At 31.5% G+C, this 24,903-nt stretch overlaps 1 protein-coding gene across 1 annotated transcript in view; it reads left to right on the top strand.

Moving 5' to 3' along the window:
- spock1 (SPARC (osteonectin), cwcv and kazal like domains proteoglycan 1) overlaps positions 1-17,959 on the top strand; it is a 266,667-nt gene extending 248,708 nt beyond the window's left edge. The window contains 5 exon segments of the mRNA XM_051127688.1: positions 11,727-11,843; positions 13,718-13,939; positions 14,064-14,126; positions 14,235-14,372; positions 16,517-17,959. Coding sequence (XP_050983645.1) covers positions 11,727-11,843; positions 13,718-13,939; positions 14,064-14,126; positions 14,235-14,372; positions 16,517-16,707 — 731 coding nt within the window. The 3' untranslated portion in view covers positions 16,708-17,959.
- Positions 17,960-24,903: the final 6,944 nt, after the last annotated feature.

The following is a 24,903-nucleotide window of genomic DNA, read 5'->3' as shown; positions in this document are numbered from 1 at the left end:
AGTCGTCTGCTGAGTGAGTTTGACCATCAGCCAACAAGAGCCCAGAAACCCACAGACTGTGACTGAAAGTGAACAGTGATCAGACACTATCAAAAAGCACAAAAACACCACAAAAGAAACAAAAAATAGTCCATATGACTCATCTTGTGTTTTCCAAGCCCTCCGAAGCCATATGAGACAATTTTAAGTTACTATTAACTAAAACTAAAATAATTTTTTTTTTTAATTATTTAAAAGATCAATTTTTTGTGTTGCATGAAGATCCTCAAGTAGGTAAATGTAAATGGCTTTTTTAGTTTTAGACAGAAAGAGAAAGCGTTCGTTGTTTTTTCTCCATTTTGTATTGATTTTCCCAGAGCGTGAAGGACAGAAATGACGTTGAATGAATGTGTGAACTCTTCAGGGTTGGGTGGCAGAGATCTTTAATTATAAGTTTTAAAGCGTCTCCTCCTCTCTCAGTCTCTGAGTTCATGCAAATGTTTAGTCTGTGATCTGTTGGCCTGTTCTTTGCTAATTAAACAAGACTAAATCATGCTCGTTTAGCCTCTTTAGAGAGCAGAAGTCTCTGTGTGCATTTAAAACTCTTTTAATTCTGCAGAATGTAATACTGAACTTTAACACACACCTCCCCGTTTATCATCTGAAAGCTCTTATTAAATATGATTCACCGCCACAGCCGAGCAAACTCTGTTCAGCTGTTTAAATCTAATTAAAGTGCGTAATGATATTAAATGATCAGATTCGATTACAGTGTGTGTGGATTAAAATAAAAGTGTTTTTAAAACACTCGAGTGCAAGATTTGTTCGGAGGAGCATAATCATGTTGTTCCAAAACCGTATAACTGTTCCTTTTTTGAAACACACAGTTATTGGCAGAATATCGACCTGCTTTCTTTCTTACAGTGGAAAAAGTGTGGAGAGCAATGCTCTGGAGCTCCAAAAACAACAAAACACTCCATAAATGTATAATACACTGGAACAGTTGGTGTAGGAACAGGGCTTTTTTTATTATTATTTTTATTTATTTTTTATTTTTTAAAGATTACAAAGAAATTGCCAGTAACAAACTGAACTGAACATGAATTTCTGAAGTAGAAAAATTTAAATATTATTTTCTTGGAAACTACTGAGTATTTTTAATATCATTGATGCCATTATAGTTTTTTTGTTTAATATTTTGAATGTTTTTATTTTTTATATTTTCTGATTTCTTTTTTTATTTTAGTTAAAGTTTGTCATTTTTCTTAGTTTATGTTTTTAAAAAATGTCTAAATAGTTGTCATTAATTTTATTTTAATTTTAGTTGTAGTTATTTTAGTATATCAAGTTAAACTTAAAGGAAAAAGAGGAAAAAATAATAGAACTGGAATAAAACTATTTTATTATATCTTTACATTTATGGCTTTCTTTGTAATTTTAGTTGAAGTTTTAGTATTTCTTGAATTTTTAGTATTTTTTCAATTGTGTGTGTAGTTTTCATTCAATTTAATTTCATTTTAATTTTAGTTATTTTAGTATATCAAGTTAAACTAAATTGATTTTTAAAAATGAAACAAGAAATGATAAGTAAAACTGGAATAAAATTGTATATTTTATTTTATTATATTTTAAAATGTATAGTTTTCATTGTAATTGTAGTTAAAGTTCTAGTATTTTAATTTAGTTGTAGTTTTTTAGTATTTTAGTATAGCAAGTTAAACTAAATGGAAATTTTACAAGGAAACAGAAGAAAAAAAATATAAAACTGGAATAAAACTATATTTTATTATATCTTTACATTTATAGTTTTCTTTGTAATTTTAGTTAAAGTTTTAGTATGTCTTGTCATTTTTATTATTATTTTTTAAATTATGTGTATATAGTTTTCATTCATTTTCATTTAATTTTACTTTGTTATTTTAGTATATCAAGTTAAACTAAATAGATTTTTAAAAATGAAACAGAAGAAATTATAAGTAAAACTGGAATAAAATTGTATATTTTATTTTATTATATTTTAAATGTATAGTTTTCATTGTAATTTTAGTTAAAGTTCTAGTATTTCTTGTCATTTTTATTAGTTTTTTTTTTTTTTCAAATATGTCTTCATTTTAGTTGTAGTTATTATATTAGTATATCAAGTTAAACTAAATGGAAATTTAAAAATGAAATGTTATTTCATTTCATTATTTCATTAAAGTTTTAGTATGTCTTGTAATTTTTATTATTATTTTTAATTATGTGTGTATAGTTTTCATTAATTTTTAATTTAATTTTACTTTTTAGTGGACATTTAAAAATAAATAAAACTGGAATAATCTATAAAACAATAATCTAAACATATACTAAGAAATAAATAATAAAAAATATACAAATTTCAAATTTCTGTTCATTTTGTTTTCGATCATTTATATATATATATATATGTGTGTGTGTGTGTGTGTGTGTGTATATATATATATATATATATATATGTGTGTGTGTGTGTGTGTGTGTATTTATTAATGAATTTATTTTTTATTTAATTTATGTTTTACTGTAACTCATAAAAGTGTTATATTTTGTGTGAGAGACACAGGCGAATTTAAGCCATTATCAGTAAAAATGAACTAAGATTTGAGAGTTATTGGAGGTTTTTAGCAAATACATTGTAACATTATTTTTCATAAATGCAAATAAAATGATTGGAGTATATTTTACAAGAAAGTACTATTTGTGTCTTTCTGCTTCAAAATATAATGTTGAATTCAATGTTGTTGAATAGAGTGTTTTCTTTTTTAAGTAAATCCTATTACTTTTTTTTTTTAGTGTAGTGATTATAATTTGGATCTGTTCCTCACACAAACTCATAAAAACTTTTGTTTTCATACTTTTATGATGCTTTTTGGCCTTAGCAGCTTCGGTCACCATCCGCTTTCATTGTAAGGATGTGCGCTTGTGAGTGAACGGTGACAGTTTCCATTAAAATATGTGATCTATTCCTTTAATTAAATGCTATAATCTATCTCTCACGCTCTATATGTGACATCAAACAGTTGATCTGATGTCATTACCGCTGACCCAGCAGACGGAGAGAAGCGTTTCTGTGTGTAATCTCGCCCGTCCTGCCGTTAATCGTCTGAGAGATGGTTTTCTGTGAGGAATTACTAATATCTACGTCTGTCTGAATTAAATGCGTTCATCATCTCGTGTGAATGGTGACTGCTGCTGTTAGCGTTTATCTGTAAAGATGAGGACGACTGTCCCGCGTGAGCGTCAGCAGTTATCGTCCACATAGTATACGGGAACAATCGGAGCCTGACGACAGCGGCCTTTAATTACTGCGACAGCTCGACACGTCAGCACCAAAACTCACCTGTCAATCAAACACAGAAGACTAGAAACAGTTTAACCATGATATATGAAATAGTAGTCAAATCATTTTTTGAAATAGCAGACCTGAAGCTTTTAAAAAGTTTGTATGTGTGAACAAAAATATGCAGTTTCCTGCAGATGCTAATATTTATATGGACATAAAGTATGAAATTCTGATTGTAATGTAAATCAGATCTTTGTAACAATAAAGCAGATACGATATAAACGACTTAATATCAGTCCTCACTCTATGTCTCTAATAATATGTCTTAGTAAGATGATATTGAAATACTTAGTTTGATGATCAAAACATAATGCAATGCTATATAAAGATGATTTAGAGATGAACCAATAAACGTTCCTCAGAAAATGAGATTTTAGATGTTTTATGTTTGTTTTTAGATAATAAAGCAAAGCGAAGTTGCTTCAGTGTTCTTGAAAATTACTTTTAATATTAAAGTTGTTCTTACATTTACTTGAGAAAAATCAATTAAGATTTGACATCAGAAAGACACGTGAATCACAAGCTGAAGGTAGATGTTTGTACAATTATAGTAAAAGGCCTTTTACTTGCTTAAAAGTCTAATCTATCTATCAGACGACAGAAGCTTGTGGCAGATTGTGTGTGATGGGTTTTTCAGCAACGTTTTGATCGTATTGATCATTTAGAGGCCTTAGAAATTAATTTATCAAATACGATACAGAGTCAAGTTTATGCTGTAGATATGGAAATCAGTGTAAGTTTGGATGTTAAACATGGTTGGGTTTCTCCCACAGTAGTCTGGTAAATTAAATGTTTGATTTAGAGTTCTTTGAAGTACGTTGTGGAACTAAATTGAACAACTAGTTAATGCAGTGATTTAATTAGAGTCTTCGCTGTAGTTTCTCTCACCCGTCCTGTGATGTCGAGCGAAACCCAACATTATACAGTTCAGAGAACATGCTGTTTAACAGCAGTAGCTTAAAGAGAACCTTACCTCATTAATATTCATGAGCTGAGTTTGGACGATTATTATCATCTCAACCAACACACATGTGAATCGAAGTGTTTCTCCTGGTTAAACAGTTAAAGGAGAAGTCTACTTCCAGAACAACAATTTACAAATAATTTACTCACCTCCTTGTCATCCAAGATGTTCATGTCTTTCTGTCTCCAGTCGTAAAGAAATTATGTTTTTTGAGGAAAACATTTCAGAATTTTTCTTCATATAATGGACTTCGATTGTGCCCCCGATTTTGAACTTCCAAAATGTAGTTTAAATGCAGCTTCAAAAGGCTCTAAACGATCCCAGCCGTGGAAGAAGGGTCTTATCTAGTGAAACGATCTGGCTTTTTTTTCGAAAAATAAAAATTTGTATACTTTCTAAGCACAAAAGCTTGTGTAGCAGGCTCTGGGATGCGCGTTCTTGAATGATTTGTTCATTTTGAATGAATCTTTAACATGACTCAGGAAGAACGAGTCGTCTCGGGGGGTGATTCGTTCAGTCGCGCATGCGCAACATCCTATTAGGTTCTGTACTGGAATTAGTTCACCCGTTTCGAGTCTTCGGGTTTTTTCGAGTCGTTCGTTCATCTTATGGGGCTGTCACGTGATGAATGAACAACTCAAACCTGAAAACTTGTCAGATAAGAGGTGAGGTGAACTAATCATAGACTAAAGACCCAGGTAAACAATGAATTAATCTTTTCTGTTTCTTATAGCATTATAGTTTTGTCTTGTTTGTAGTGTGATCAACGTTTGTGTAAGCAGTAGATGTGTTAGGGAAGTTTCACGTAACTATATTTTACTAAAATGAACAAAATGACTCAAAAAGATTTGTTCATTTTGCTGAACGAGACTCAAAGGTCAGAGTCGGTAAAATGATCCGAACTTCCCATCACTACTATGAATCACGTTTAAGTTCATCGTCTGTGTACTCCGGCTCAAAAAGGTAGAGAATGGCGTAGTCTCCTACAACTTCAGAATCGTCCGACATCGTTGTAGCTAAACTAGCTAAGCGTTGTCTGTAAACAGCGTTTGACTTACTTGCACTTTGTTAGTCCTTTCGCGTTCGCTTTGTAAACGCTGGGTCTGTAGTTCAGTGTGTCCTTTCGACGTGATTCAATAGTATGTAGTGTCGTGAACGCGCATCCCAGAGCCTGTGCTACACGAGATTTTGTGCTTAAAAAGTACAAGTAACTGTGACATTTCTCAGAATTTGCGAATTCATATCTTGAAATTGGCTTTTTTTCTCTGAATTGCTAGTTTATATCTCGAAACTGTAATTTTTTTCTCTGAATTACGAATTTATATCTTGAAATTGACATTTTCTTCTCCGAATTATGAGTTTATATCACAAAATTGTCACTTTTTTGCTTAGAATTACAAGTTTATATCTCGAAATTGTGACATTTTTTTTTTCGAATTACGAGTTTATATTTTGAAATCACGACTTTATTCTCAGAATGATCAATTTATATCTCATAATTGACTTTTTTGAAATTTAGACTGAGAATTGCAGATTTGTATCTCGAAATTGTGACTTTATTTCTCGCAGTTGTGAGTTTGTACCACACAATTCTTTAAAAGAAATTAGAACTGTCAGATAAAGTCACAATAACCTTTTTTAATTTTTTATTCAGTGGCAGAGGCAGACTTCCACAGATTCTGTATGAATAAAAAAATAAAAAATAAAATAAAACATTTTTTTATTTAAGTAGAAAAAAGTAAATGTAGTTTCAGTCCACATCCTTTTTTTATTATTTATTTGTTTATTTGCATTTTCCAGAAAATAAATCACATCTGACCATAATAGCATATTGCATCGTGTCAGAATAGCCCCTCTCATTTCATTGTCTGTATATTTTTGGTTCGAATAAGTAGGGTAATTGCAAATCATCGTCTCTGTCGAAACCTTCAGACATGTTTACGCATCCGGGTTCTACGTCACAACGCCGGTTCCTGCGTCAGCAGCACCACACTCATGCGTTGTGATACTCTCGTGAAATTGTTGAATATAGTTGTTATTTTTGTTTTCTTTGCACACAAAAAGTATTCTTGTAGCTTCATAAAATTACAGTGATGTCACATGGACTATTTTTGATGTCACATGGACTACTACGTGGAAACTACCTTTCTGGACTTTGAACGTGTCAGTTGCATTGCTGTCTATGCAGGATCAGAAAGCTCTCAGGTCTTATGGGTTTGGAACAACATGAGGGTGAGTAACTAATGGCAGAATTTACATTTTTTTGGGTGAACTATCCCTTTAAACTAAATGTTATGATGTTGTTAACTTACTTTAATTGTGAATGTATCATTACACTATTGGTTCATCATGGCCATATTTAATCAGAAAGACAATCTGACCAGAAGTAGATGGATTGCATGTTTGCATAAAGGTGTAGAGTATGTTTCTAGCCACACAGACGCAGCACATTTCTATTTCTAGATTTGTCTTTTTTTCTCTGCTCTCAGATCTGGGTGTTTATCTGAGGAACAAGGACAGCAGTGAGCGTGTGCCTGTGTGTGTGTTATCGGTTTCTATCAGTCAGGTGGCTTATTCTGAAAAGCCATTTCCCTCCTGACACTCGCCAATTTCCAGTTTGCAGCTTTGCGCTGATGTTTGTGGTAATAGAAGTGACATGTTTCTGTCACAAAACTATGACAACACAATTCAGCTGAATTATTGCACTTTAAACACTTCAGCTTGACTCCTGCAGACTTCCACTTTTATATTGAAGTTAAACATGTACTTGTTTTGTGTGGCAAGTATGGTAATATTTAAAGACGCTTTCACTGAGGTCCTCTCCGTAACGGCAGCAGCGCGACTGCACATTCTGCGTGTTCACTGCTGCTCTATTGTTCGGAGGCTTTGTGTTGTGAATTTGGCAGGCGCTGACAGCGAGCTGTGTGTTTGTAATGCTGTCTCTCTCCGGTTAAGCTGCAGCGTGTGGCGTTTCATTAGGGTTTATCTCTGTGTAGGTTAATTACATTACAGGCTCGTGAGAGCGCGTACACAACGCACATCAGTCGCCACGGTAACAAGACTCGTTTTACAACACTTCATGGTGCTTTACTGCACCATCAAAGTCTTTACTGCACTTCCTTTTCTTCATGAAAGTCTTTGTCACATGACTGCGGTCAAACGCACTCATCTGTGCTGTAGAGGTGAAGTGTGTTGTCTGCAAAGCTGCTGTTTCCAGATGGAACAGTAAAAATAAAGAATAATCAGTGTTACACATCTCAGGAAGATGATTTATTGCTGTTTTTTTAGTGGGTTGCAGGAGTTCCACGTTTGGCAACTCTTGTTTTACCTTGTTTTACCAGTTAACACTTATTCTGTGGATTGGTAACTTATGGAAGCTCTTCTGATGCTTTTAAACTGAAAGAGTTTATTTTATTTTATTTTATTTTATTATTTTATTTTATTTTATTTTATTATTTTTTATCGATTGATTTATTTTTTATTTTTTATTTTTATTTTTATTTTTATTTTTTTGTGAGGTCATGGTAATGCTGGAACCTGTTTTAATTTTTTTGTTTTGTTTTGTGGGGTCATGGTGATGCTGGAGCCTATTTTAATTTAATTTAATTTAATTGTATTATTTTTTGTGAGGTCATGGTAATGCTGAAGGCTGTTTTATATTTTATTTTACTTTGGGGGTCATGGTGATGTATTTAATTGTATTTAATTTAATTTTGTTTTTATTTTATTTTTTAGGGTCAAGGTGATGCTGAAGCATTTTTATTATTTTATTTTATTTTATTTTATGTATTTATTGTGGGGTCATGGTGATGCTGAAGCCTTTTATTTTATTTTATTTTATTTTATTTTATTTTATTTTATTTTATTTTATTTTATTTTATTTTATTTTATTTTATTTGTGAGGTCATGGTGATGCTGAATCCTATTTTTATTTTATTTTATATTTTATTTTACTTTGGGGGATCATGGTGATGCTGGAGCCTTTTTTTATTATTATTATATTTTATTTTATTTCATTTATTTTGTGGGGTCATGGTGATGCTGGAGCCTATTTGTATTTAATTTAATTTAATTTAATTTAATTTAATTTAATTTAATTTAATTTAATTTAATTTAATTTTGTTTTGTTTTTATTTTATTTTTTGAGGTCAAGGTGATGCTGAAGCGTTTTTATTATTGTATTTTATTTCATTTTATTTATTTCTTGTGGGGTCATGGTGATGCTGGAGCCTTTTATTATTTAATTTTATTTATTTTATTTTATATATTTTTATTGTATATATATATATATATATATATATATATATATACATACTTTGGTTTGTAAACTATTTGAAGACCATTGGAAAAGCTATAAAATATTAGATTTTTTTGATGATAATTTACCTATTTTCAAACTAGTTAGCAGTGGCCTACATTTCCATCACAATCTCAAATTTTCTTCTCTGTCGTTTTATAGATTTACTGCAGTTGCCGTTTTAACAGTTTCAAAGACTCTCAGTCAGCTGGTTAATCTTCTTTATTAATCTTCTTTATTTCTTCATATAAAATCAACACTTTATTAATGTTTTTTTCCAGTCCAGCGTATTTACTGGCCAAACACACAGAGAGACACATGCTAAAGGTAATCTCCATAATCCTCCCCACTGGCACTGTGTGTTTCTGCTGCTTTATGAATAGTGTAAACCAGAGTTATGATTGCAATACAGACACACACGAGATATGATCCAATGTATCATAGCACAGATATATCAGCAGAATAGAGGAATTACAGTGCTGTGTTATCTGGTTCCTGCTCAGAGGTGTGATTCACACAACTACCAAAATAATCCAACACTCTCAGATATAGAGACACACAGGATTATATAGAGGAGAATGTGTGTGTGTGTGTGTGTGTGTGTGTGTTATAGTGCTGTAAGACTGAATATAGACCAAAAAAACAAGACTTCGCATTCAAAATTAAATCGCTTCCTTTGCAGTCAGTAGAGTTGTTGCTTCAGGTTCAGCTGACAGATGCCCTGTTTTAAATCATCTTTTAAAAAATAAAATAAATGCGTTTCTTTGTTGTTGTTTTTTTTGCCAATTTTGTTATATATTTAAAACAACTCCTTGCAGCTTGTGATGTTTCTGGCTTACTAACCATCTTTTATTTCTAGCTGTGAAGTCAAAGTTTTTTTGTTTTTTTTTTAATTTTCCATTTTCCATTTTAAAAGCTTAAGTAATTTTGTTGTGTGATTTTTGTAGTTTTCAGTAGATAAAAACTTCTGCCACCTCAATATATGAATAGATGAACACATAAACATAATCTCTAGGACTGTTTTGGCGGTCATATCATAACAGAAACTTCATATCATAAAAGAGGTCTTCACAGCAACCTGTCAAAATAAATGTTTGTTTTAACTTGTTTGTTTAACTTTGTTTTAAAGAATTTTTATTTAAGATAAGTAGGTTTGTGGGGAAGCATGACTTTTTATTTTATTTTATTTTATTTTATTTTATTTTATTTTATTTTATTTTATTTTATTTTATTTTATTTTATTTGTTTTATCCATTTTCCAAACTACTTGTCCTGTGGAGGGTCATGGGGGTGTTGGAGCCTTTATTTATTTATTTATTTATTTATTTATTTATTTATTTATTTATTTATTTATTTTATTTAATTTATTTATTTATTTATTCATTCTTTCATGGTGATGCCCGAGCCTGTGGAGGGGTATGGGGATGTTGGAGCCTTTATTTTTTATTTTATTTTGGTTTAGTTTAGTTTAGTTTAGTTTAATTTAGTTTAGTTTATTATTTTAATTTTAATTTTAAATAATAAATAATTTTAATTTAATTTAATTTAAATAATACTTGTCCTATGGGGGGTCATGAGGATGTTGAAACATTTTTTTTTATTATTATTTTATTTTATTTTTATTATTATTATGTATAATAATATGTATAATAATATATTATTATTATTATTATTATTATTATTATTTTGATTTATCCATTTTATTTATTTTATTGTTTTTTTTTTTTTGGGGGGGTCATCGTGATTCTGGAGCCTTTTATTTTATTATTATATTTTTGAAATTTAAAAAAAAGGGAAAAAAATGTATTTCTGAAAAAAATATGATATTATTATTTCTGAATAAAATTATATATATATAATATTTCAGTTAATTAGAGATGTTTTTGGTTATTAAAATGTAATTAAACCATTAAAGTTGTATCCAGAAAAAAAAAAAAAAAAAAAAAAACCTGAATTAGGGAGGGAAAACAACGTATTTCATAGAGCAATACAAATATCGTTTTTGTTAAACCATTACTAAATCACTATTAAATTGTGTAAGTTTCATGATTTCAGTTAATTAGACATACTTTTTGATTCATATTTTTTGATAGATAGATGATTGGCATGTGAGATACTTCCTGTGTAGACAGGATGTTAGCGTTATTTTTCTAATTTCTCTGTAGTTCAGTTCTGCCTTATTTTTTTGTGGTAAAACATCCAAATGTCAATTAATTCACAGAGAGTCACGTGACCTTATTCCACATCGAGGAAACGACATAATTTTATTCATGTAGTTCATTTGGAGCAATTCTCTGAAACAAGCCCCCATTACGGCAAAAACTCACATTCTCATTACAGTGAAAGTGTCAAACAGCCGCCCTACGGCGCTTTTCAATTCCTCCTTGTGAATTCAGACATGTCGATTCAGATGAGAATTAATTTAACACGCGACCTCGATGTTTGTCAGAAACACTTGCTTATTCGGCCTGGAATATTCTCCTGGGCTTTGGAGAAAATCACTGACATTTCCGACTCAGCCGGCAATAAAATCACAGACTAGCGGCTGTAAGTGCTGAAATTACCTTAAACCCTCACAAAAAACAATTACCATCTGAATAAAGCCCTTGATTTTATTCCACTGAGGTTTTCCTGCTGTTTCAATCACTCACACGATTTGTAATAACAGAAGAATCACAAATGAGATCTTTCATATCTATTTCTTCTACAGATGTCAGTATGCGCTCAAACATGGTTTCAGCAGCTCTACATTCAATTTATAGCTCTGGACTCTAATTAGACAACTGATTACTCATTTAGGTCTGAAATTTTAGGTGAAACACACATTTTATTGACAGTAAAAGTGAATTCCATTAAGTTTCCTGAGCAACTTTCTTGAACTTTTGAGTAATGAAATGTTGTTCTGGTTTCTGGCCTGTGTCTGTTCAGTCTGTCTGTAGGGGACTGTAATTGTTTCTTTGTAAATCAGTTTGTAAACAGAAATGAAGAGCTGAATGTAATCAGAGCTTCCTCAGTGTGTGTGTGTGTGTGTCTGAGTCTCCTGCACGACTATTGTGAAGTCAGACAGATAAACGTATCATCAGCACACAGTCATGCTCATTTAATTGTGTGTTTGTGTGTTTCTGTAGGCTGCACTGATGCTGATTTGAGAAGTTTAGCATCCAGACTCAAAGACTGGTTCGGGGTTTTGCACACGGACGCCAACAGAGACCTGAAGAGCAGCACGAGCGACGCTGCACAAGGACGTAAGTGTTTTACAGTGGTACAAATGTGTTCAGAGCTCAGTCACAACCGCTTTATTAATGCTTTTCTGTCCACTGTATCTTATTTATTATTATTTTACTTATTTATTTTACTTGAAAGACCCAATATATCACCTGATGTACTACTGCCAATTTCTGTGAAAGTCTGCAGAGTCTGCGGATATTCTGTCGTATCTGAAATCAACTGAGAAAATTCTCAGTTCTCAAATATGTGAAGATCTGATACTTTCCACAGAATTTGTAGTAGTATGCATGAATGTTATGTTTACTGTGTCATATTTATTGGTTTCAAGTAAAATAAAAAAGTAAATAAAATTAGAAACTAGCTTTTTTGGCAGCTAACTGAAAAGCTGAAGTACTAAAAAAAAGAACATATTACTGTAGTAGTAACAATAAAAATAATAATAATAAAAGTAAATAAGTAAATTAATGAATAAATAAATAAATAAATTATTTTAATTCACTCAGTTATTTATATTTATATTTATATTTATATTTATATTTATATTTATATTTATATTTATATTTATATTTATATTTATATTTATTGGTTTCAACCAGTAAAATAAATAGATAAGAAAATTAATAATGTTGCCAACTAAAAAGCTGAAGTACTTAAAAAGAACATAAAATTACTCTAGTTGTAATAATAATAATAATAATAATAATAAACAATAATAAAAAAAGTGAATTAATGAATGAATAAACAAACAAACAAACAAATAAATAATCATTTTAATTCACCCTTCACTCAGTTCAGTATTTGTATTTATTGTATTATATATTTATTGGTTTCAACCAGTAAGATAAATCAGTTAAGGAAACATAATATTACTGTAATAATAATAATAATAATAAAAGTAAATAAGTGAATGAATGAATAACTACAGTAAGGAAATTAATTAATTAATTAATTCACCCTTCACTATTTATATATTTAAATTTATTCTGTTACATTTATTGGTTTCAACCAGCAAAATAAATAAGTAAAGAAAACATAATATTTCTGTAATAATAATAATAATAATAATAATAGTAAATAAGTTAATGAATGAATAAGTACAGTAAGAAAATAATAAACAAATAAATAAATTTAATTCACCCTTCACTATTTATATATTTACATTTATTTTGTTATATTTATTGGTTTCAGCAAGTAAAATAAATAAGTAAAGAAAGCATAATATTACTGTAATAATATAACAATTATATTATCACAGTATTATAATTATTATTAATAATAATAATAATAATAATAAAGTGAATGAATAAGGAAGTAAGGAAGTAAGTAAGTAAATAAATAACTAAATAAATTTTAATTCACCCTTCACTCAGTTCTATATTTATATATTTACATTTATTGTGTTATATTTACTGGCTTTATCTGGTAAAATAAATGTAAAATAAAAAAGAAAAGAAAAGAAAAAAGTAGATTTTATAATGCATACAAGTGAATTAAAATCATTATATTATTATTCTTATTACAGAAATGTTATATTTATTTGCCACTTTTATTTAATTTTATTTGTTTTGTTTCATTTCGTTTGAACTTTATATTTTGCTGTATAGCTTTGTTTTTATATTAGTTTTAGTAGAATTATTACTTTAGCTTAAACTTGTTTCAGTTTATTGCCAAATTAACATTTCTAATTTTCCAAAACATATTATTTATAATTATTTGACTTTTATTTATTATTTACCCTGTTAAAACCAGTAAATATAACACAAAGAACAGTGAATTAAAAAGATTATTATTATTATTATTATTATTATTATTATTAAGTTTGCCTAATATGTCTGTCTAACAGTGTGAACCTGACCGTCCCGCTCTCTCTCTCTTTCTTTCTGTCCTTTAGGTTTTGACACCAGCATTTTGCCCATCTGTAAAGATTCTCTGGGGTGGATGTTCAACAAGCTGGACATGAACTACGACCTTCTGCTCGACCAATCGGAGCTCAGCGCCATTTACCTCGACAAATACGAGCTGTGCATGCGGCCGCTGTTCAACTCCTGCGACTCCTTCAAAGATGGAAAGCTGTCCAACAACGAGTGGTGCTACTGTTTTCAGAAACCTGATGGTGAGTTTGGAAAAAAATGACATAATGTACATTATATTTGGGAACATTTTGCAGTGGGAGCAAGTCATAAATCAAAATAGAAAAGTCACAGATGCTAGAAACTGTTTTAAATGTGTTTCTCCAGGCATGCCGTGTCAGAACGAGATGAACAGGATTCATTCTCAGAGCCGAAGGAAGACTCTGATAGGTGGGTGGGTTTGATGAACAGCTGTTAGCCCCTCCTGAATTTCTCTTGACCAATCAGCATCAATAATCCTGCATGAAATGACTTGTAATTCTGTGTGTGTGTCTGTAGGGGCGTATGTGCCACGCTGTACCGAGGACGGGTATTTCAAGGCCACTCAGTGTCACGGCAGCACCGGGCAGTGCTGGTGTGTTGACAAATACGGCAACGAGATCGCAGGATCCCGCAGACAGGGAAACCCTACCTGTGGTACAGACACTAAAACACACACTATCACACACACAGCCTAACCTGTACTTCACACACCAGTCTTCTTTTAGCACTATCTATATACTTTTAGAGTATGTATTACTGTTTTAACTGAGCTTTTATTTTTATATTTTTTAAGCTTTTTTTTTTTTATTTGTATTAGTAAGTTTGTTGCATGTTTTTGCCTTATTTGAATTACTTAAATTTTAATGGTTTAAATTTTTTATTTTTATTGTGTTTGTAATTTTTTGATTTATTTCAGCTTTACTTCAGTTACTAAAATTATGGAACACTAGTTTACATAATTTTATTATGTGTATATTTTTATATAGCTTTAGTTTGTTTTCATTTCAGTCTTAGATTTAATAATTGTAGTACTTCAGCTAATTTAATGTAGCTGCCAAGGCAACATTTCTAATTTGCATTTCAATTTTCAACATTGCTTGTTTCAGTTTACATTTTATTTATTTATTTAAGCTTTATGTGTTTTAATGGCTTTTAATGATTTTTAATGGTTTAAATTTCAGGGTTTTTGTGTGTGTGTGTGTGATTTTTTGTCATTTTTATAGTACTTTTTATTTTTTATATTTCTATAGATTTTATGTGCTTTTTATTTCAGCTTCACTTTTAGTAATTTTAGTACTTTAACTCATTTGATTTGCCATGGAAACATTTGTAATTTTCATTTCAGTTTTTAATATTTCTTGTTTCACTTTATTTATTTAGTTAGGTTTTTTTTTATTATTATTATTATTATTATTTTAGCTTTATGTGTTTTAATCATTTCTAATGGTTTAAATTTTAGGGTTTTTTTTTTGTTGTGGTTGTTGTCTGATTTTGTCATTTCTTTGTAGTGCTTCTTATTTTTTATATTTCTATAGATTTAATTTGCTTTTTATTTCAGTTTCACTGAAATATATAATAAATAGTAAATAGTAACTTTAGTACTTCAACTCATTTCATTTAGTTGCCAAGGCAACATTTCTAATTTCCATTTAAATTTTCAATATTTATTGTTTCAGTTTACATTTTTAATCTGACATTTATTTATTTATTAATTATTTGTTTACATTTTTGCTTTATTTGAATGACTGAAAATAATTTTAATGGTTTAAATTTTTTGTATTTTTGATGTGTGATTTTGTCATTTTTATAGTATTTTTTTTTTTTTAACATTTCTATAGATTTACTTTGCTTTTTATTTCAGTTTCACTTTTTAATCATTTTAATACTTCAACTCATTTCATTCAGTTGCCAAGGCAACATTTCTCATTTTCATTTTAATTTTCAATATTTATTGTATCAGTTTACATTTTTAATCTGACATTTATTTATTTATTTATTTGTTTGTTTGTTTGTTTAAATTTAGTTTTTATTCGAATTACTGAAAATTATTTTAATGGTTTAAATTTTAGTATTTTTTGTTGTGTAATTTTGCCATTTTTATTGTACTTTTAATTTTTTATATTTTTATAGATTTAATTTGTTTTCATTTCAGTACTTCAGCATATTTTCAAGTTAATTTTCATCTGATGTTTACATTTTATTTTAACTTTATTTCAGTTACTGAAAATCATTTTGAATAGCTTAAATTTGAGCAGATGATAGGTAGATAGATAGATTGATTGATTGATTTAGATTTATTTCAGCTTTATTTCAGTTACTAAAATTACTGAACACTAGTTTTAATCATTTTATTATGTGCATTATTGTGTATATTTTCTATAGCTTTAATTTGTTTTTATTTCAGTCTTCATTTTAGCCATTTTTGTACTTGCCAAGGCAGCATTTCTATTTTTCATTTAAGTTTTTTTTTTCAAGTTGAAGTTTTTCATCCAAAATTTACATTTGATTTTATTTCAGCATATTTTGAAAACGCCTCTAATAGTTTGAGATTTTGTTAACAATAACACTGATATATACACACATTTTGATTCCTGCAGCAAACTCCAGATACGTGTGTGTGTGTGTGTTTCTGACATCTGAAGCTACATTATTCACCAGTGTTTCTGGAGTTCTCTGTCAAAATGTATAAAATATCATATTTTATATATAATAAATGATCTTCCTCAGAACACAGACGCACACCCACTATCTATCCACCTGACACCTTCCCTTTTATGTGCCTCTGTGTTTGTGTGTAGAGGAGGATCAGGAGACATCTGGAGATTTCGGCAGCGGCGGCGGCGCCGTGATTCTACTGGACGATCAGGAGGAGGAGTCTCCGCAGCGTGGGCGGGGCCGGCAGAAAGAGAGGCGGGGTCGACTCCACCCCCGCGGGGCGATCGAGGACGACGAAGACGGAGAGGACGACGAGATGGGCTACGTCTGGTAGCTCCGCCCACCCATCTTCCGCTAACTAACCAGGGACCCATGTTAAAATGCACAGTTCTGAAGCCATTCCAGCTCCGCCCCCTCAGACACGCCCCCTTCTTCTCATCCTGGACCTAAACTTGTCCTTCTCATTCTGTCTTTCTCTCTTTCCTCAGCCGCCTCTTCATGTTCTGTCCTCTGTTTTCCCTCGTTCAAACACTCCTGGATCGCTCTCTTGCGTATTCTAGACCGGTTCTAGACGGTAGACGTGCATGATGAGATTGTTCAGCATTTCGGGGGCTATCTAACTAGTTCTTTTCAAAGGGTTCGTTCTCAGTGGTGATATGCATGAACGCCACTGCTGAATGCAGGAGACGACGTCTGAGACCTTCGAGGGCGAGGATCAGGTGGGCTTAAGCCAAACGTGCACTACAAGACCCAAGCTCATCGCGCTTTCATGTTTTAAATCTGCCACATGAGGCTGCCGATCGTAGCGAACTTGATGTTCGCTATGTGTGAGACACATTACAACTAGTCACAGATGCTACAGTGCTAGTTAACATCTGAATCTGATGTAATGAGATTGATTGGTTTTTATTTTATTTTCTGCTGCATGTGAAAATGACCTAAAGCCCTTCCTTTTGTGTGAATGTGTTTGTGTGGGAATGAGAGAGGGTTGATCTTGTAACTGATGCATGTAGACTGTGATTAGTTGGGTATAATGTGCACAAAAACAAAAAGCGGTGTAAATGTGCACAGAGCGCTGAGCTTCAGTCGGGTGTGTGCGCTTGACTTTATGCTGCTTTCACGTCAATTCAGAATTACTGTAATTATAAGTAGCAAATCCCATGCATGTGATTGTGAACTTACAGTTGAACTTGCAAAAATGCTGTTCCTCCTCAGTTTTTTTTATCTTGTTTAATAGTACAAATTTTATTTCAGTTAGTTGTAAAGACAACATATTTGGTTTTTCATCAAGTGTTAATATTTTATTTTATTTCAGCTTAATTTAAATTACTGAAAATTATTATAGTAATTTTGTCATGTGCTATCATTATTTTTTTTTAGAATAAATTTTTACATTTTAAAATCAATGGGTAATTAATATTATTAAATAATATTATGTAATATGATTTATTTAATTTTTAGTGATTTTAGTACTTTAACGTTTAAATTTATTTCAGTTAGTTGCCAAAACAACATTTCTAGTTTAAATTTGATGTTATTTCAGCTTTATTTAAATTACTGAAAATTAATTCTTAGTTTTAGTAATTTTGTCATGTGTTTTTAGCATTTTTATTTTTTTAAATTAATTTTGAAATGTTAAAATCAATGGATAATTAATATTATTAAATAATATTATATATGATTTATTTCCTTTTTTTTTTTTAGTGGTTTTAGTACTTTAAATTTATTTCATTTAGTTGCCAAAACAACATTTCTAGTTTTCATCAAGTATTTATATTTAATTTAAATTACTGAACATTATTTCTAAATGTTTTATCATGTGTTTTTATCTTTTTTTTTTTTTTTTTTTTTTTTTTTAGATTTTAAAACCAATGGATAGTTAATATTATGAAATAAGATTCTATAATATAATATATTTCTATACAGCTTTTTTTTTTTTTAGTGGTTTTAGTACTTTCTTAGCACGTTTTAATTTATTTCAGTTAGTTGCCAAGGCAGCTTTTCTAATTTTAATTGACTTGACATGCAGAATGACGTAAGATAATGAATTTATGCATAAAAGAACAAATATCTGCCAGTGGGGTCAGAAAAATACTTGACTTCAAGATTATTTTTCTGACCTTACTTGCAGATATTTGTTCTTCTTTTAAGCATAAACTCACTTAATTTTACTGCATTTCTCTGAAAACCAGTCTTACAGAACAAATATCTGCAAATGGGGTCAGAAAAATCATCTTGTGAATTTATTTTTGACCCCATTAACAGATACGTGCTCTTGTTTTAAGCATAAACTTCTAAAGCTTTTAAAATCTAAGCAAGACTTAATATCTTAAGTCATTTTGAATTTGGAGTAAATCTCAAGGAAAAATACTGAGGAAGAACAGCATTTTTTGCAGTGTTGACATCATGTAAAACAGCCAAAATGACAAGAGTTATTTGACTGCCTGTTTGATATGATCTTATTTTATCGCAGGCAGTATCGCCTGGAGCGTTGCCTTTGTTTCACAATATTTTCCACAAGAATTTGAGCATAAATTCATGTATTTACTCTCACGGATGCCACAGTAGAAAAATAACATCTGTGTCTAAGCATGTGAACAGAATCTGGTAATTGCAGTAATTCCGACACGATGTGAGCGCAGCGCCGGCCGCGAGCCTGATATTATCGTTTGTTTGTTGTTTTCAGCTGATGATTTACTTTCAAAGTCCTTCATTCTGTTTTGTTCTGTTTTTCTTTCACCGACTCGCAGTGTTTAAGTGGATCGTGACCTTTGCGTCGGCTCTCTGTGCGATACGTTCGCTGAAGCTCGAGAGTTTCGGCTTGACAGAATTCAGAAGCGATCAAACGGCTCGTCACCCTGACCTTTTCAAACCATTACAGAGCGCTTCGAAAAACAGAAGGCGAATGAAACAGCGTGACGGCTGTCGGCAGATGAATTTGCCGTCGTTAGCGCATCCGTGAGACTCTGGGCCCTGGAGTCACGTCGGCCTCGAATCCCCACCTCATTCTGCATTCGTCATTTGATCAAAATAGTCTGATCCGACCCGATGTGTCAAGCTTAAACAATTTTATAAGCACACGTGAGGTTCGTATGGCTGAATCGAGGCCTTCTGACAGGCATCACGTCCTCCGCTTGCTGTTTTCTGATTTTGATTTGCATACAGTTCTGAGTTTCTCATTTTTTGCCGACCTCACTCGCTCAGCAATCACCCACTCGGCTCCTATAGAGAAGGAGCCGGATCGGATGATCCACGATCGTCAAACACCGCAGAAGAGTTTAGTGCTGATATCAGATCACAGCAGCTTAGTTCTGTTCCTATGACTGTATTCACACACTCGTTTCTCATCTTTCTGACACGTCTTTTCTCGCTCATGTCAGCGGTGAGTTCTCCGCAGAAGGAGACGTCTCGCTCAGTGATCATAGACACCACTGCAGATGGATTATACAAGGCGTTTCGCGCCCAGAGGGGAAGTTTCTGGGTGCTCCTGAGGGATTGTGGGTAACAGAGGAACGAACTGATGGGCTTATGGCTTCCTAACACCTATTTATTCTCTACTTTTTTCTTGTGTTTGTCACTGCACCTTTTCAATGTTATCTATAACATTTGTGACATGGACCACAAAACCAGTCTTGAGTAGCACAGGTATATTTGTAGCAATAGTCAACAATACACTAAATGGGTCAAAAGGATGTTTTTTTCCTTTTATGCCAAAAATCATTAGGATATTAAGTACAAATCATGTTCCGTGAGGATGTTTTGTACATTTCCTACTGTAAATTAATTTTTGGTTAGTAATATTGCTAAGAACTTCATCTGCACAACTTTAAAGGCGCTTTTTTGTCAGTATTTTGATTTTTTTCACCCTCAGATTCCAGATTTTCAAGTAGTTGTATCACGGCCAAATATCCTAACAAACCATACATCAATGGAAAGCTTATTTATTCAGCTTTTGGATGATGTGTAAATCTCATTTTCAAAAAATTGACCCTTATGACTGGTTTTGTGGTTCTGGGTCATATTTATTAGATCAAAAGGAGTAAATAATCAGACAAACATTATTTACTATCCCTGATGTTATTCCAAACCTGTATGAACAGGTTTTTGAAGCATGTTTTCACTATGTTTATACATTACAGACTAAACAAAATGACAAAACGACATAAAACATACACTCTTAAAATGAAAGAGTCTTTACTGGCATCAGTGGTTCTGTGAAGAACCTTTATAAAGAAAGTTTCTTTATAGCGGAAAAGGGTTCAAGAACTTTTCATTAAAAAGGAACTGCATTTCTATGGCATTTAAGAAATGCATCTCTAAAATCTCAATTGTATTTTATTAAATATGTTTAAAACATGACATATGACAATAGACGCCATTGGTTTTCATGTAATTAAAGAGATTTGAGAGTGGTGGGAAGACAAAATCATGCAGGTTTGGAAAAACACAAGGGTTTTTTTCTTTGGATACCCTAAAATAGGGCTACACGATTTGAGAGGATTTTTAAAATTTAATTTAATTTAATTTATTATTAATAATAATAAATAAAATTAAATATTAAATAACATGTGACCCAGGACCACAAAACCTTAAGTTAAGACCACAAAAGTCTTAAGGGTCTGTTTTTTAAAATTGAGATCATCTGCTTTTCTGATCTAATCTGGAATCTGAGGGTGCAAAAAATCGAAATACTGAGAAATCTCGGTGTAAATGGGTCCTGTTATGCTCTTTTACAAAGTCTTGATTTTGTTTTGGGGGTGTACTAGAACATTCTTTCATCCTTGGTGCTTCGAAAAACGCATTTTTCACATAATTTACATTATTACAATACCTTTCTCCCCAGCCTGGCACAAATGCCTCGATTAATTCCGGGTCTGATGACGCCCCGCCTTCTGAAAAACTAAATGTGTTGTGATTGGTTAATGCATTCTGATTGGCGAACAGCTTAGACAGTGTTTCAGTACTGCCACGCCCCTTGCCAAAGCAGCAAGTTCCGTTTTAAGTTACATTCAGTTTTGATATATTTACGGTATGAAATTTACAAAATATCTTCATGGAACATGATCTTTACTTAATATCCTAATGATGTTTGGCACAAAAGAAAAATCGATAATTTTGACCCATACCATTTTTGGCTATTGCTGCAAATATAGCAGTGCTACTTAAGACGAGTTTTGTGGTCCAGGGTCACATTTATATATACATTTTACTTAAACCACAGCCTTTTTTATTTAAACTAAGCCATATTGTGATTTTGGTTTGATTAATCCTGCAGCCCTATCCTAGAATATAAGCATCAAGCCACAGGTAGTCCATCTTTCTTTCATTCTGACTCTCTTTCTCTCTCTCTCTGTCTATCGATCACATTCTCAGATGGAATCAGTTGTTATCATGATAAGCTGAGAGCATCACACGCACACGCACACACACATACACATACACACACACACACACCTCGTATCTGATCTCTGCAGAACTGCATCATGGACTTCTGATAACGATGACCTTTGACCTTTGAGGTGACCTCTCCCCTCCTCTAGTGCTGCTGTGTGTCTGATGCCTGGCCTGCAACTGTAAACTCCCCCCAGCCCGTCCCGCCCACTTCCTGTCCCGCCTCTGCCTGCTTCGCTCCTGTACAAAGGTGCAATAAAAGCTTCGTCATGATGTTTTCACATATTTTACCGCATATACACAGGTGATCCGACCGCTCACACCTGCAGCTACAGATGAAACAGTCGATGGCCATATTTGCAAGAGTTTCCTTTGTTAATTCTCTATATTTTTTACTCTGTAAAGACAATAATTAATGTGTAAAAAACAAGAAAAATGCTGAATGTTCAACTGGAGATGTAATTAATGACGTCATGTGGCTTCGTCCATTTGCCTTGCCTGAGTCTGGATGTGTAAAATCCCTCCTGTGCTCCTGAGTTCAGTGTACAGACCCTCCTCTCGCGATCTGTCCGTCTCTCTGTCTGTCTGTCTGTCTCTCTTTTTCCACCGTCACAGTGCCGCTGTTCAAACCGGTGTTCAATCTGACCCAGGATGGGTTTTCAACAGCCAAAACTGATAACTAGGTGGCTAAACCACTTCAAAACAGGACAGTTTTGAATTCACCACCCATGTGGTCATTGGTCTGTGATCTCAAATTTCAGCTGTTTAATCGCCACTTCTGGGTCAGATGTGAAAAGTGAACCTGCTGGTTTTGATTGAGTAACATCAGATGTGTTTCAGACTCCCTGGCCGAACACCGGCACCGCTTCGGTGGTTTCTCTCTGTTCTTGTGTTTTCCCATCATTTTCCCCTCCTGATCGAGAGTCCCAGTGGAATGTTCTTGTTCTGGGCTGATTTGTTTGCTCTGTTTGGTACGTTTTGTTTCTCTTTCTTTTTTTCTCTCTCTCTCTCTACCTTTTTTTATTTTTAGTTTTAGCTGTAAAATGGTTCCTTGAGAAATTGTTTGTCTGAATAAAACTGGAGTTTGTCCTCGTCCAGTTCTTCTCCATTTGTGAAGCTCTTTTCTGCTTGCGCGTCTCTGTTCGAAACTGGTCGCTGTGATTCTGCACAAGGTTTGAGAACTGATTCCTAAGAGTTGAACAGTTTTCATTGTGTTTGGTTCCATTAGCAGTGTTTGAACATCTGAAATCTATCAACAAATATTTGTGTATTTAAAGTCACGTTCAGACCGAAGTAGCAGCAAATCATTTCTTGATGTAAATCCAAGTGTAACAGATTTTTGAAAAAGAAAAAAATGTAGGGTGAAACCAAGTTTTGTGCATCACTTGTTGACTGGATGTTGATGGATGAGATGCGCTGTGGCACTCAAAAGTGAAGACAGATTAAAATGAGTTTGCAAGGATGAGTTTTAAGTGAAATAAATGATTGGAGAAGCCATAATTTCAGCTTTATAGCTCATAATTTCAACCTTTTTGTCTCATAATTGAAACAACTGTTTAATCTCAAAATTTTTACTTAACTTTTCATAATTTCAACTTTATATCTCATAACTTGTTTGTCTCATGATTTCAACTTTTTTATGTTACAATTTTGACTTAGCATTTCATAATTTCAACTTTTTATCATATTTTTTTCATTATTATCTCTTAATTTTAACTTTTTATCTCACAAATTTTGACTTAACATTTCATAATTTTGACTTTATCTCAGAATTTTAACCTTTATATCTCATAATTTTAATCTCTTTGTCTCATAATTTCAGATTTTTATCTCATAATTTTGTCTTTATATCTCATAGTTTTAACCTGTTTGTTTCATAATTTCATAACATTTCCTAATTTTAACTTTATATCTTATAATTGTCTCATATCTCATAATTTTGCCTTTATATCTCATAGTTTCAACCTGTTTGTTTCATAATTTCAACTTTTATCTCACAATTTTAACTTAACATTTCCTAATTTCAACTTTATATCTCATAATTGTTTCATAATTATCTCATAATTTCAATCTTTTTATCTCATATTTTCGCCTTTATATCTCAAAAATTCAACATGTCTCATAATTTAAAATTTTTCTTACAATTTTGACTTAACATATAATTAAAAAATTTTATCATAATTTTAACCTCTATATCTTATAATTTCAACCATTTTATCTCATAATTTTGCCTTTATATCTCATAGTTTCAATCAGTTTGTCTCATAATTTCAACTTTTTATGTCACAATTTTGACTTAATATTTCCTAATTTCAACTTTATATCTCATAATTGTCTCATAATTATTTAATAATTTCAATCTTTTTATCTCATATTTTCGCTATTATCTCATAATTTCAACTTTTTATCTCACAATTTTGACTTAACATTTCATAATTTCGACTTTATCTCACAATTTTAACCTTTATGTCTCTTAATTTTAACTTTTTATCTCACAATTTTGACTTAACTTTTCATATTTTCTACTTTATATCTCATAATTGTAACCTTTATAGCTTATAATATCAGCCTTTATATCTCATAGTTTCAACCTGCTTGTCTCATAATTTACATTTTTTTCTCACAGTTTTGACTTAACATTTCATAGTTTCAACTTTATATCATTTTAACCATTATATCTCATAATTTCAACATTTTTATCTCAAAATTTTACCTTATAGCTCATAATTTCAACCTTTTTAACTTCTTATCTCACAATTTTGACTTAATATTTCTTAATTTCAACCTCTTCATCTCAGAATTTTCACTTAATATTGACTTAACATTTCATAAATGTAACTTAATATCTCATAACTCTAACATTTATATCTCATAATTTTAACCTTTATATCTTATAGTTTCAGTCTTTTATCTTATAATTTCAACCTCTGTCTCATAATGAAATTTTTTTTATCTCAAAATTCATTTTTTTATATCAAAATTTATTATTTTGAACATTTCATCATTAAAATTTTTTTATCATAATTTTAACCCTTTATAGCTCAAAATTTCAACCACTTTGTCTCATAATTTAAATTTTTTATCTCACAATTTTTTACTTAACATTTCCTAATTCCAACTTTATATCTTATTTTTTTCA

The sequence above is a fragment of the Labeo rohita genome, chromosome 14 (assembly GCF_022985175.1).
Source record: "Labeo rohita strain BAU-BD-2019 chromosome 14, IGBB_LRoh.1.0, whole genome shotgun sequence".
NCBI classification, from domain to species: domain Eukaryota; kingdom Metazoa; phylum Chordata; class Actinopteri; order Cypriniformes; family Cyprinidae; genus Labeo; species Labeo rohita.
This window is presented reverse-complemented; position numbering and strand designations above follow the sequence as displayed.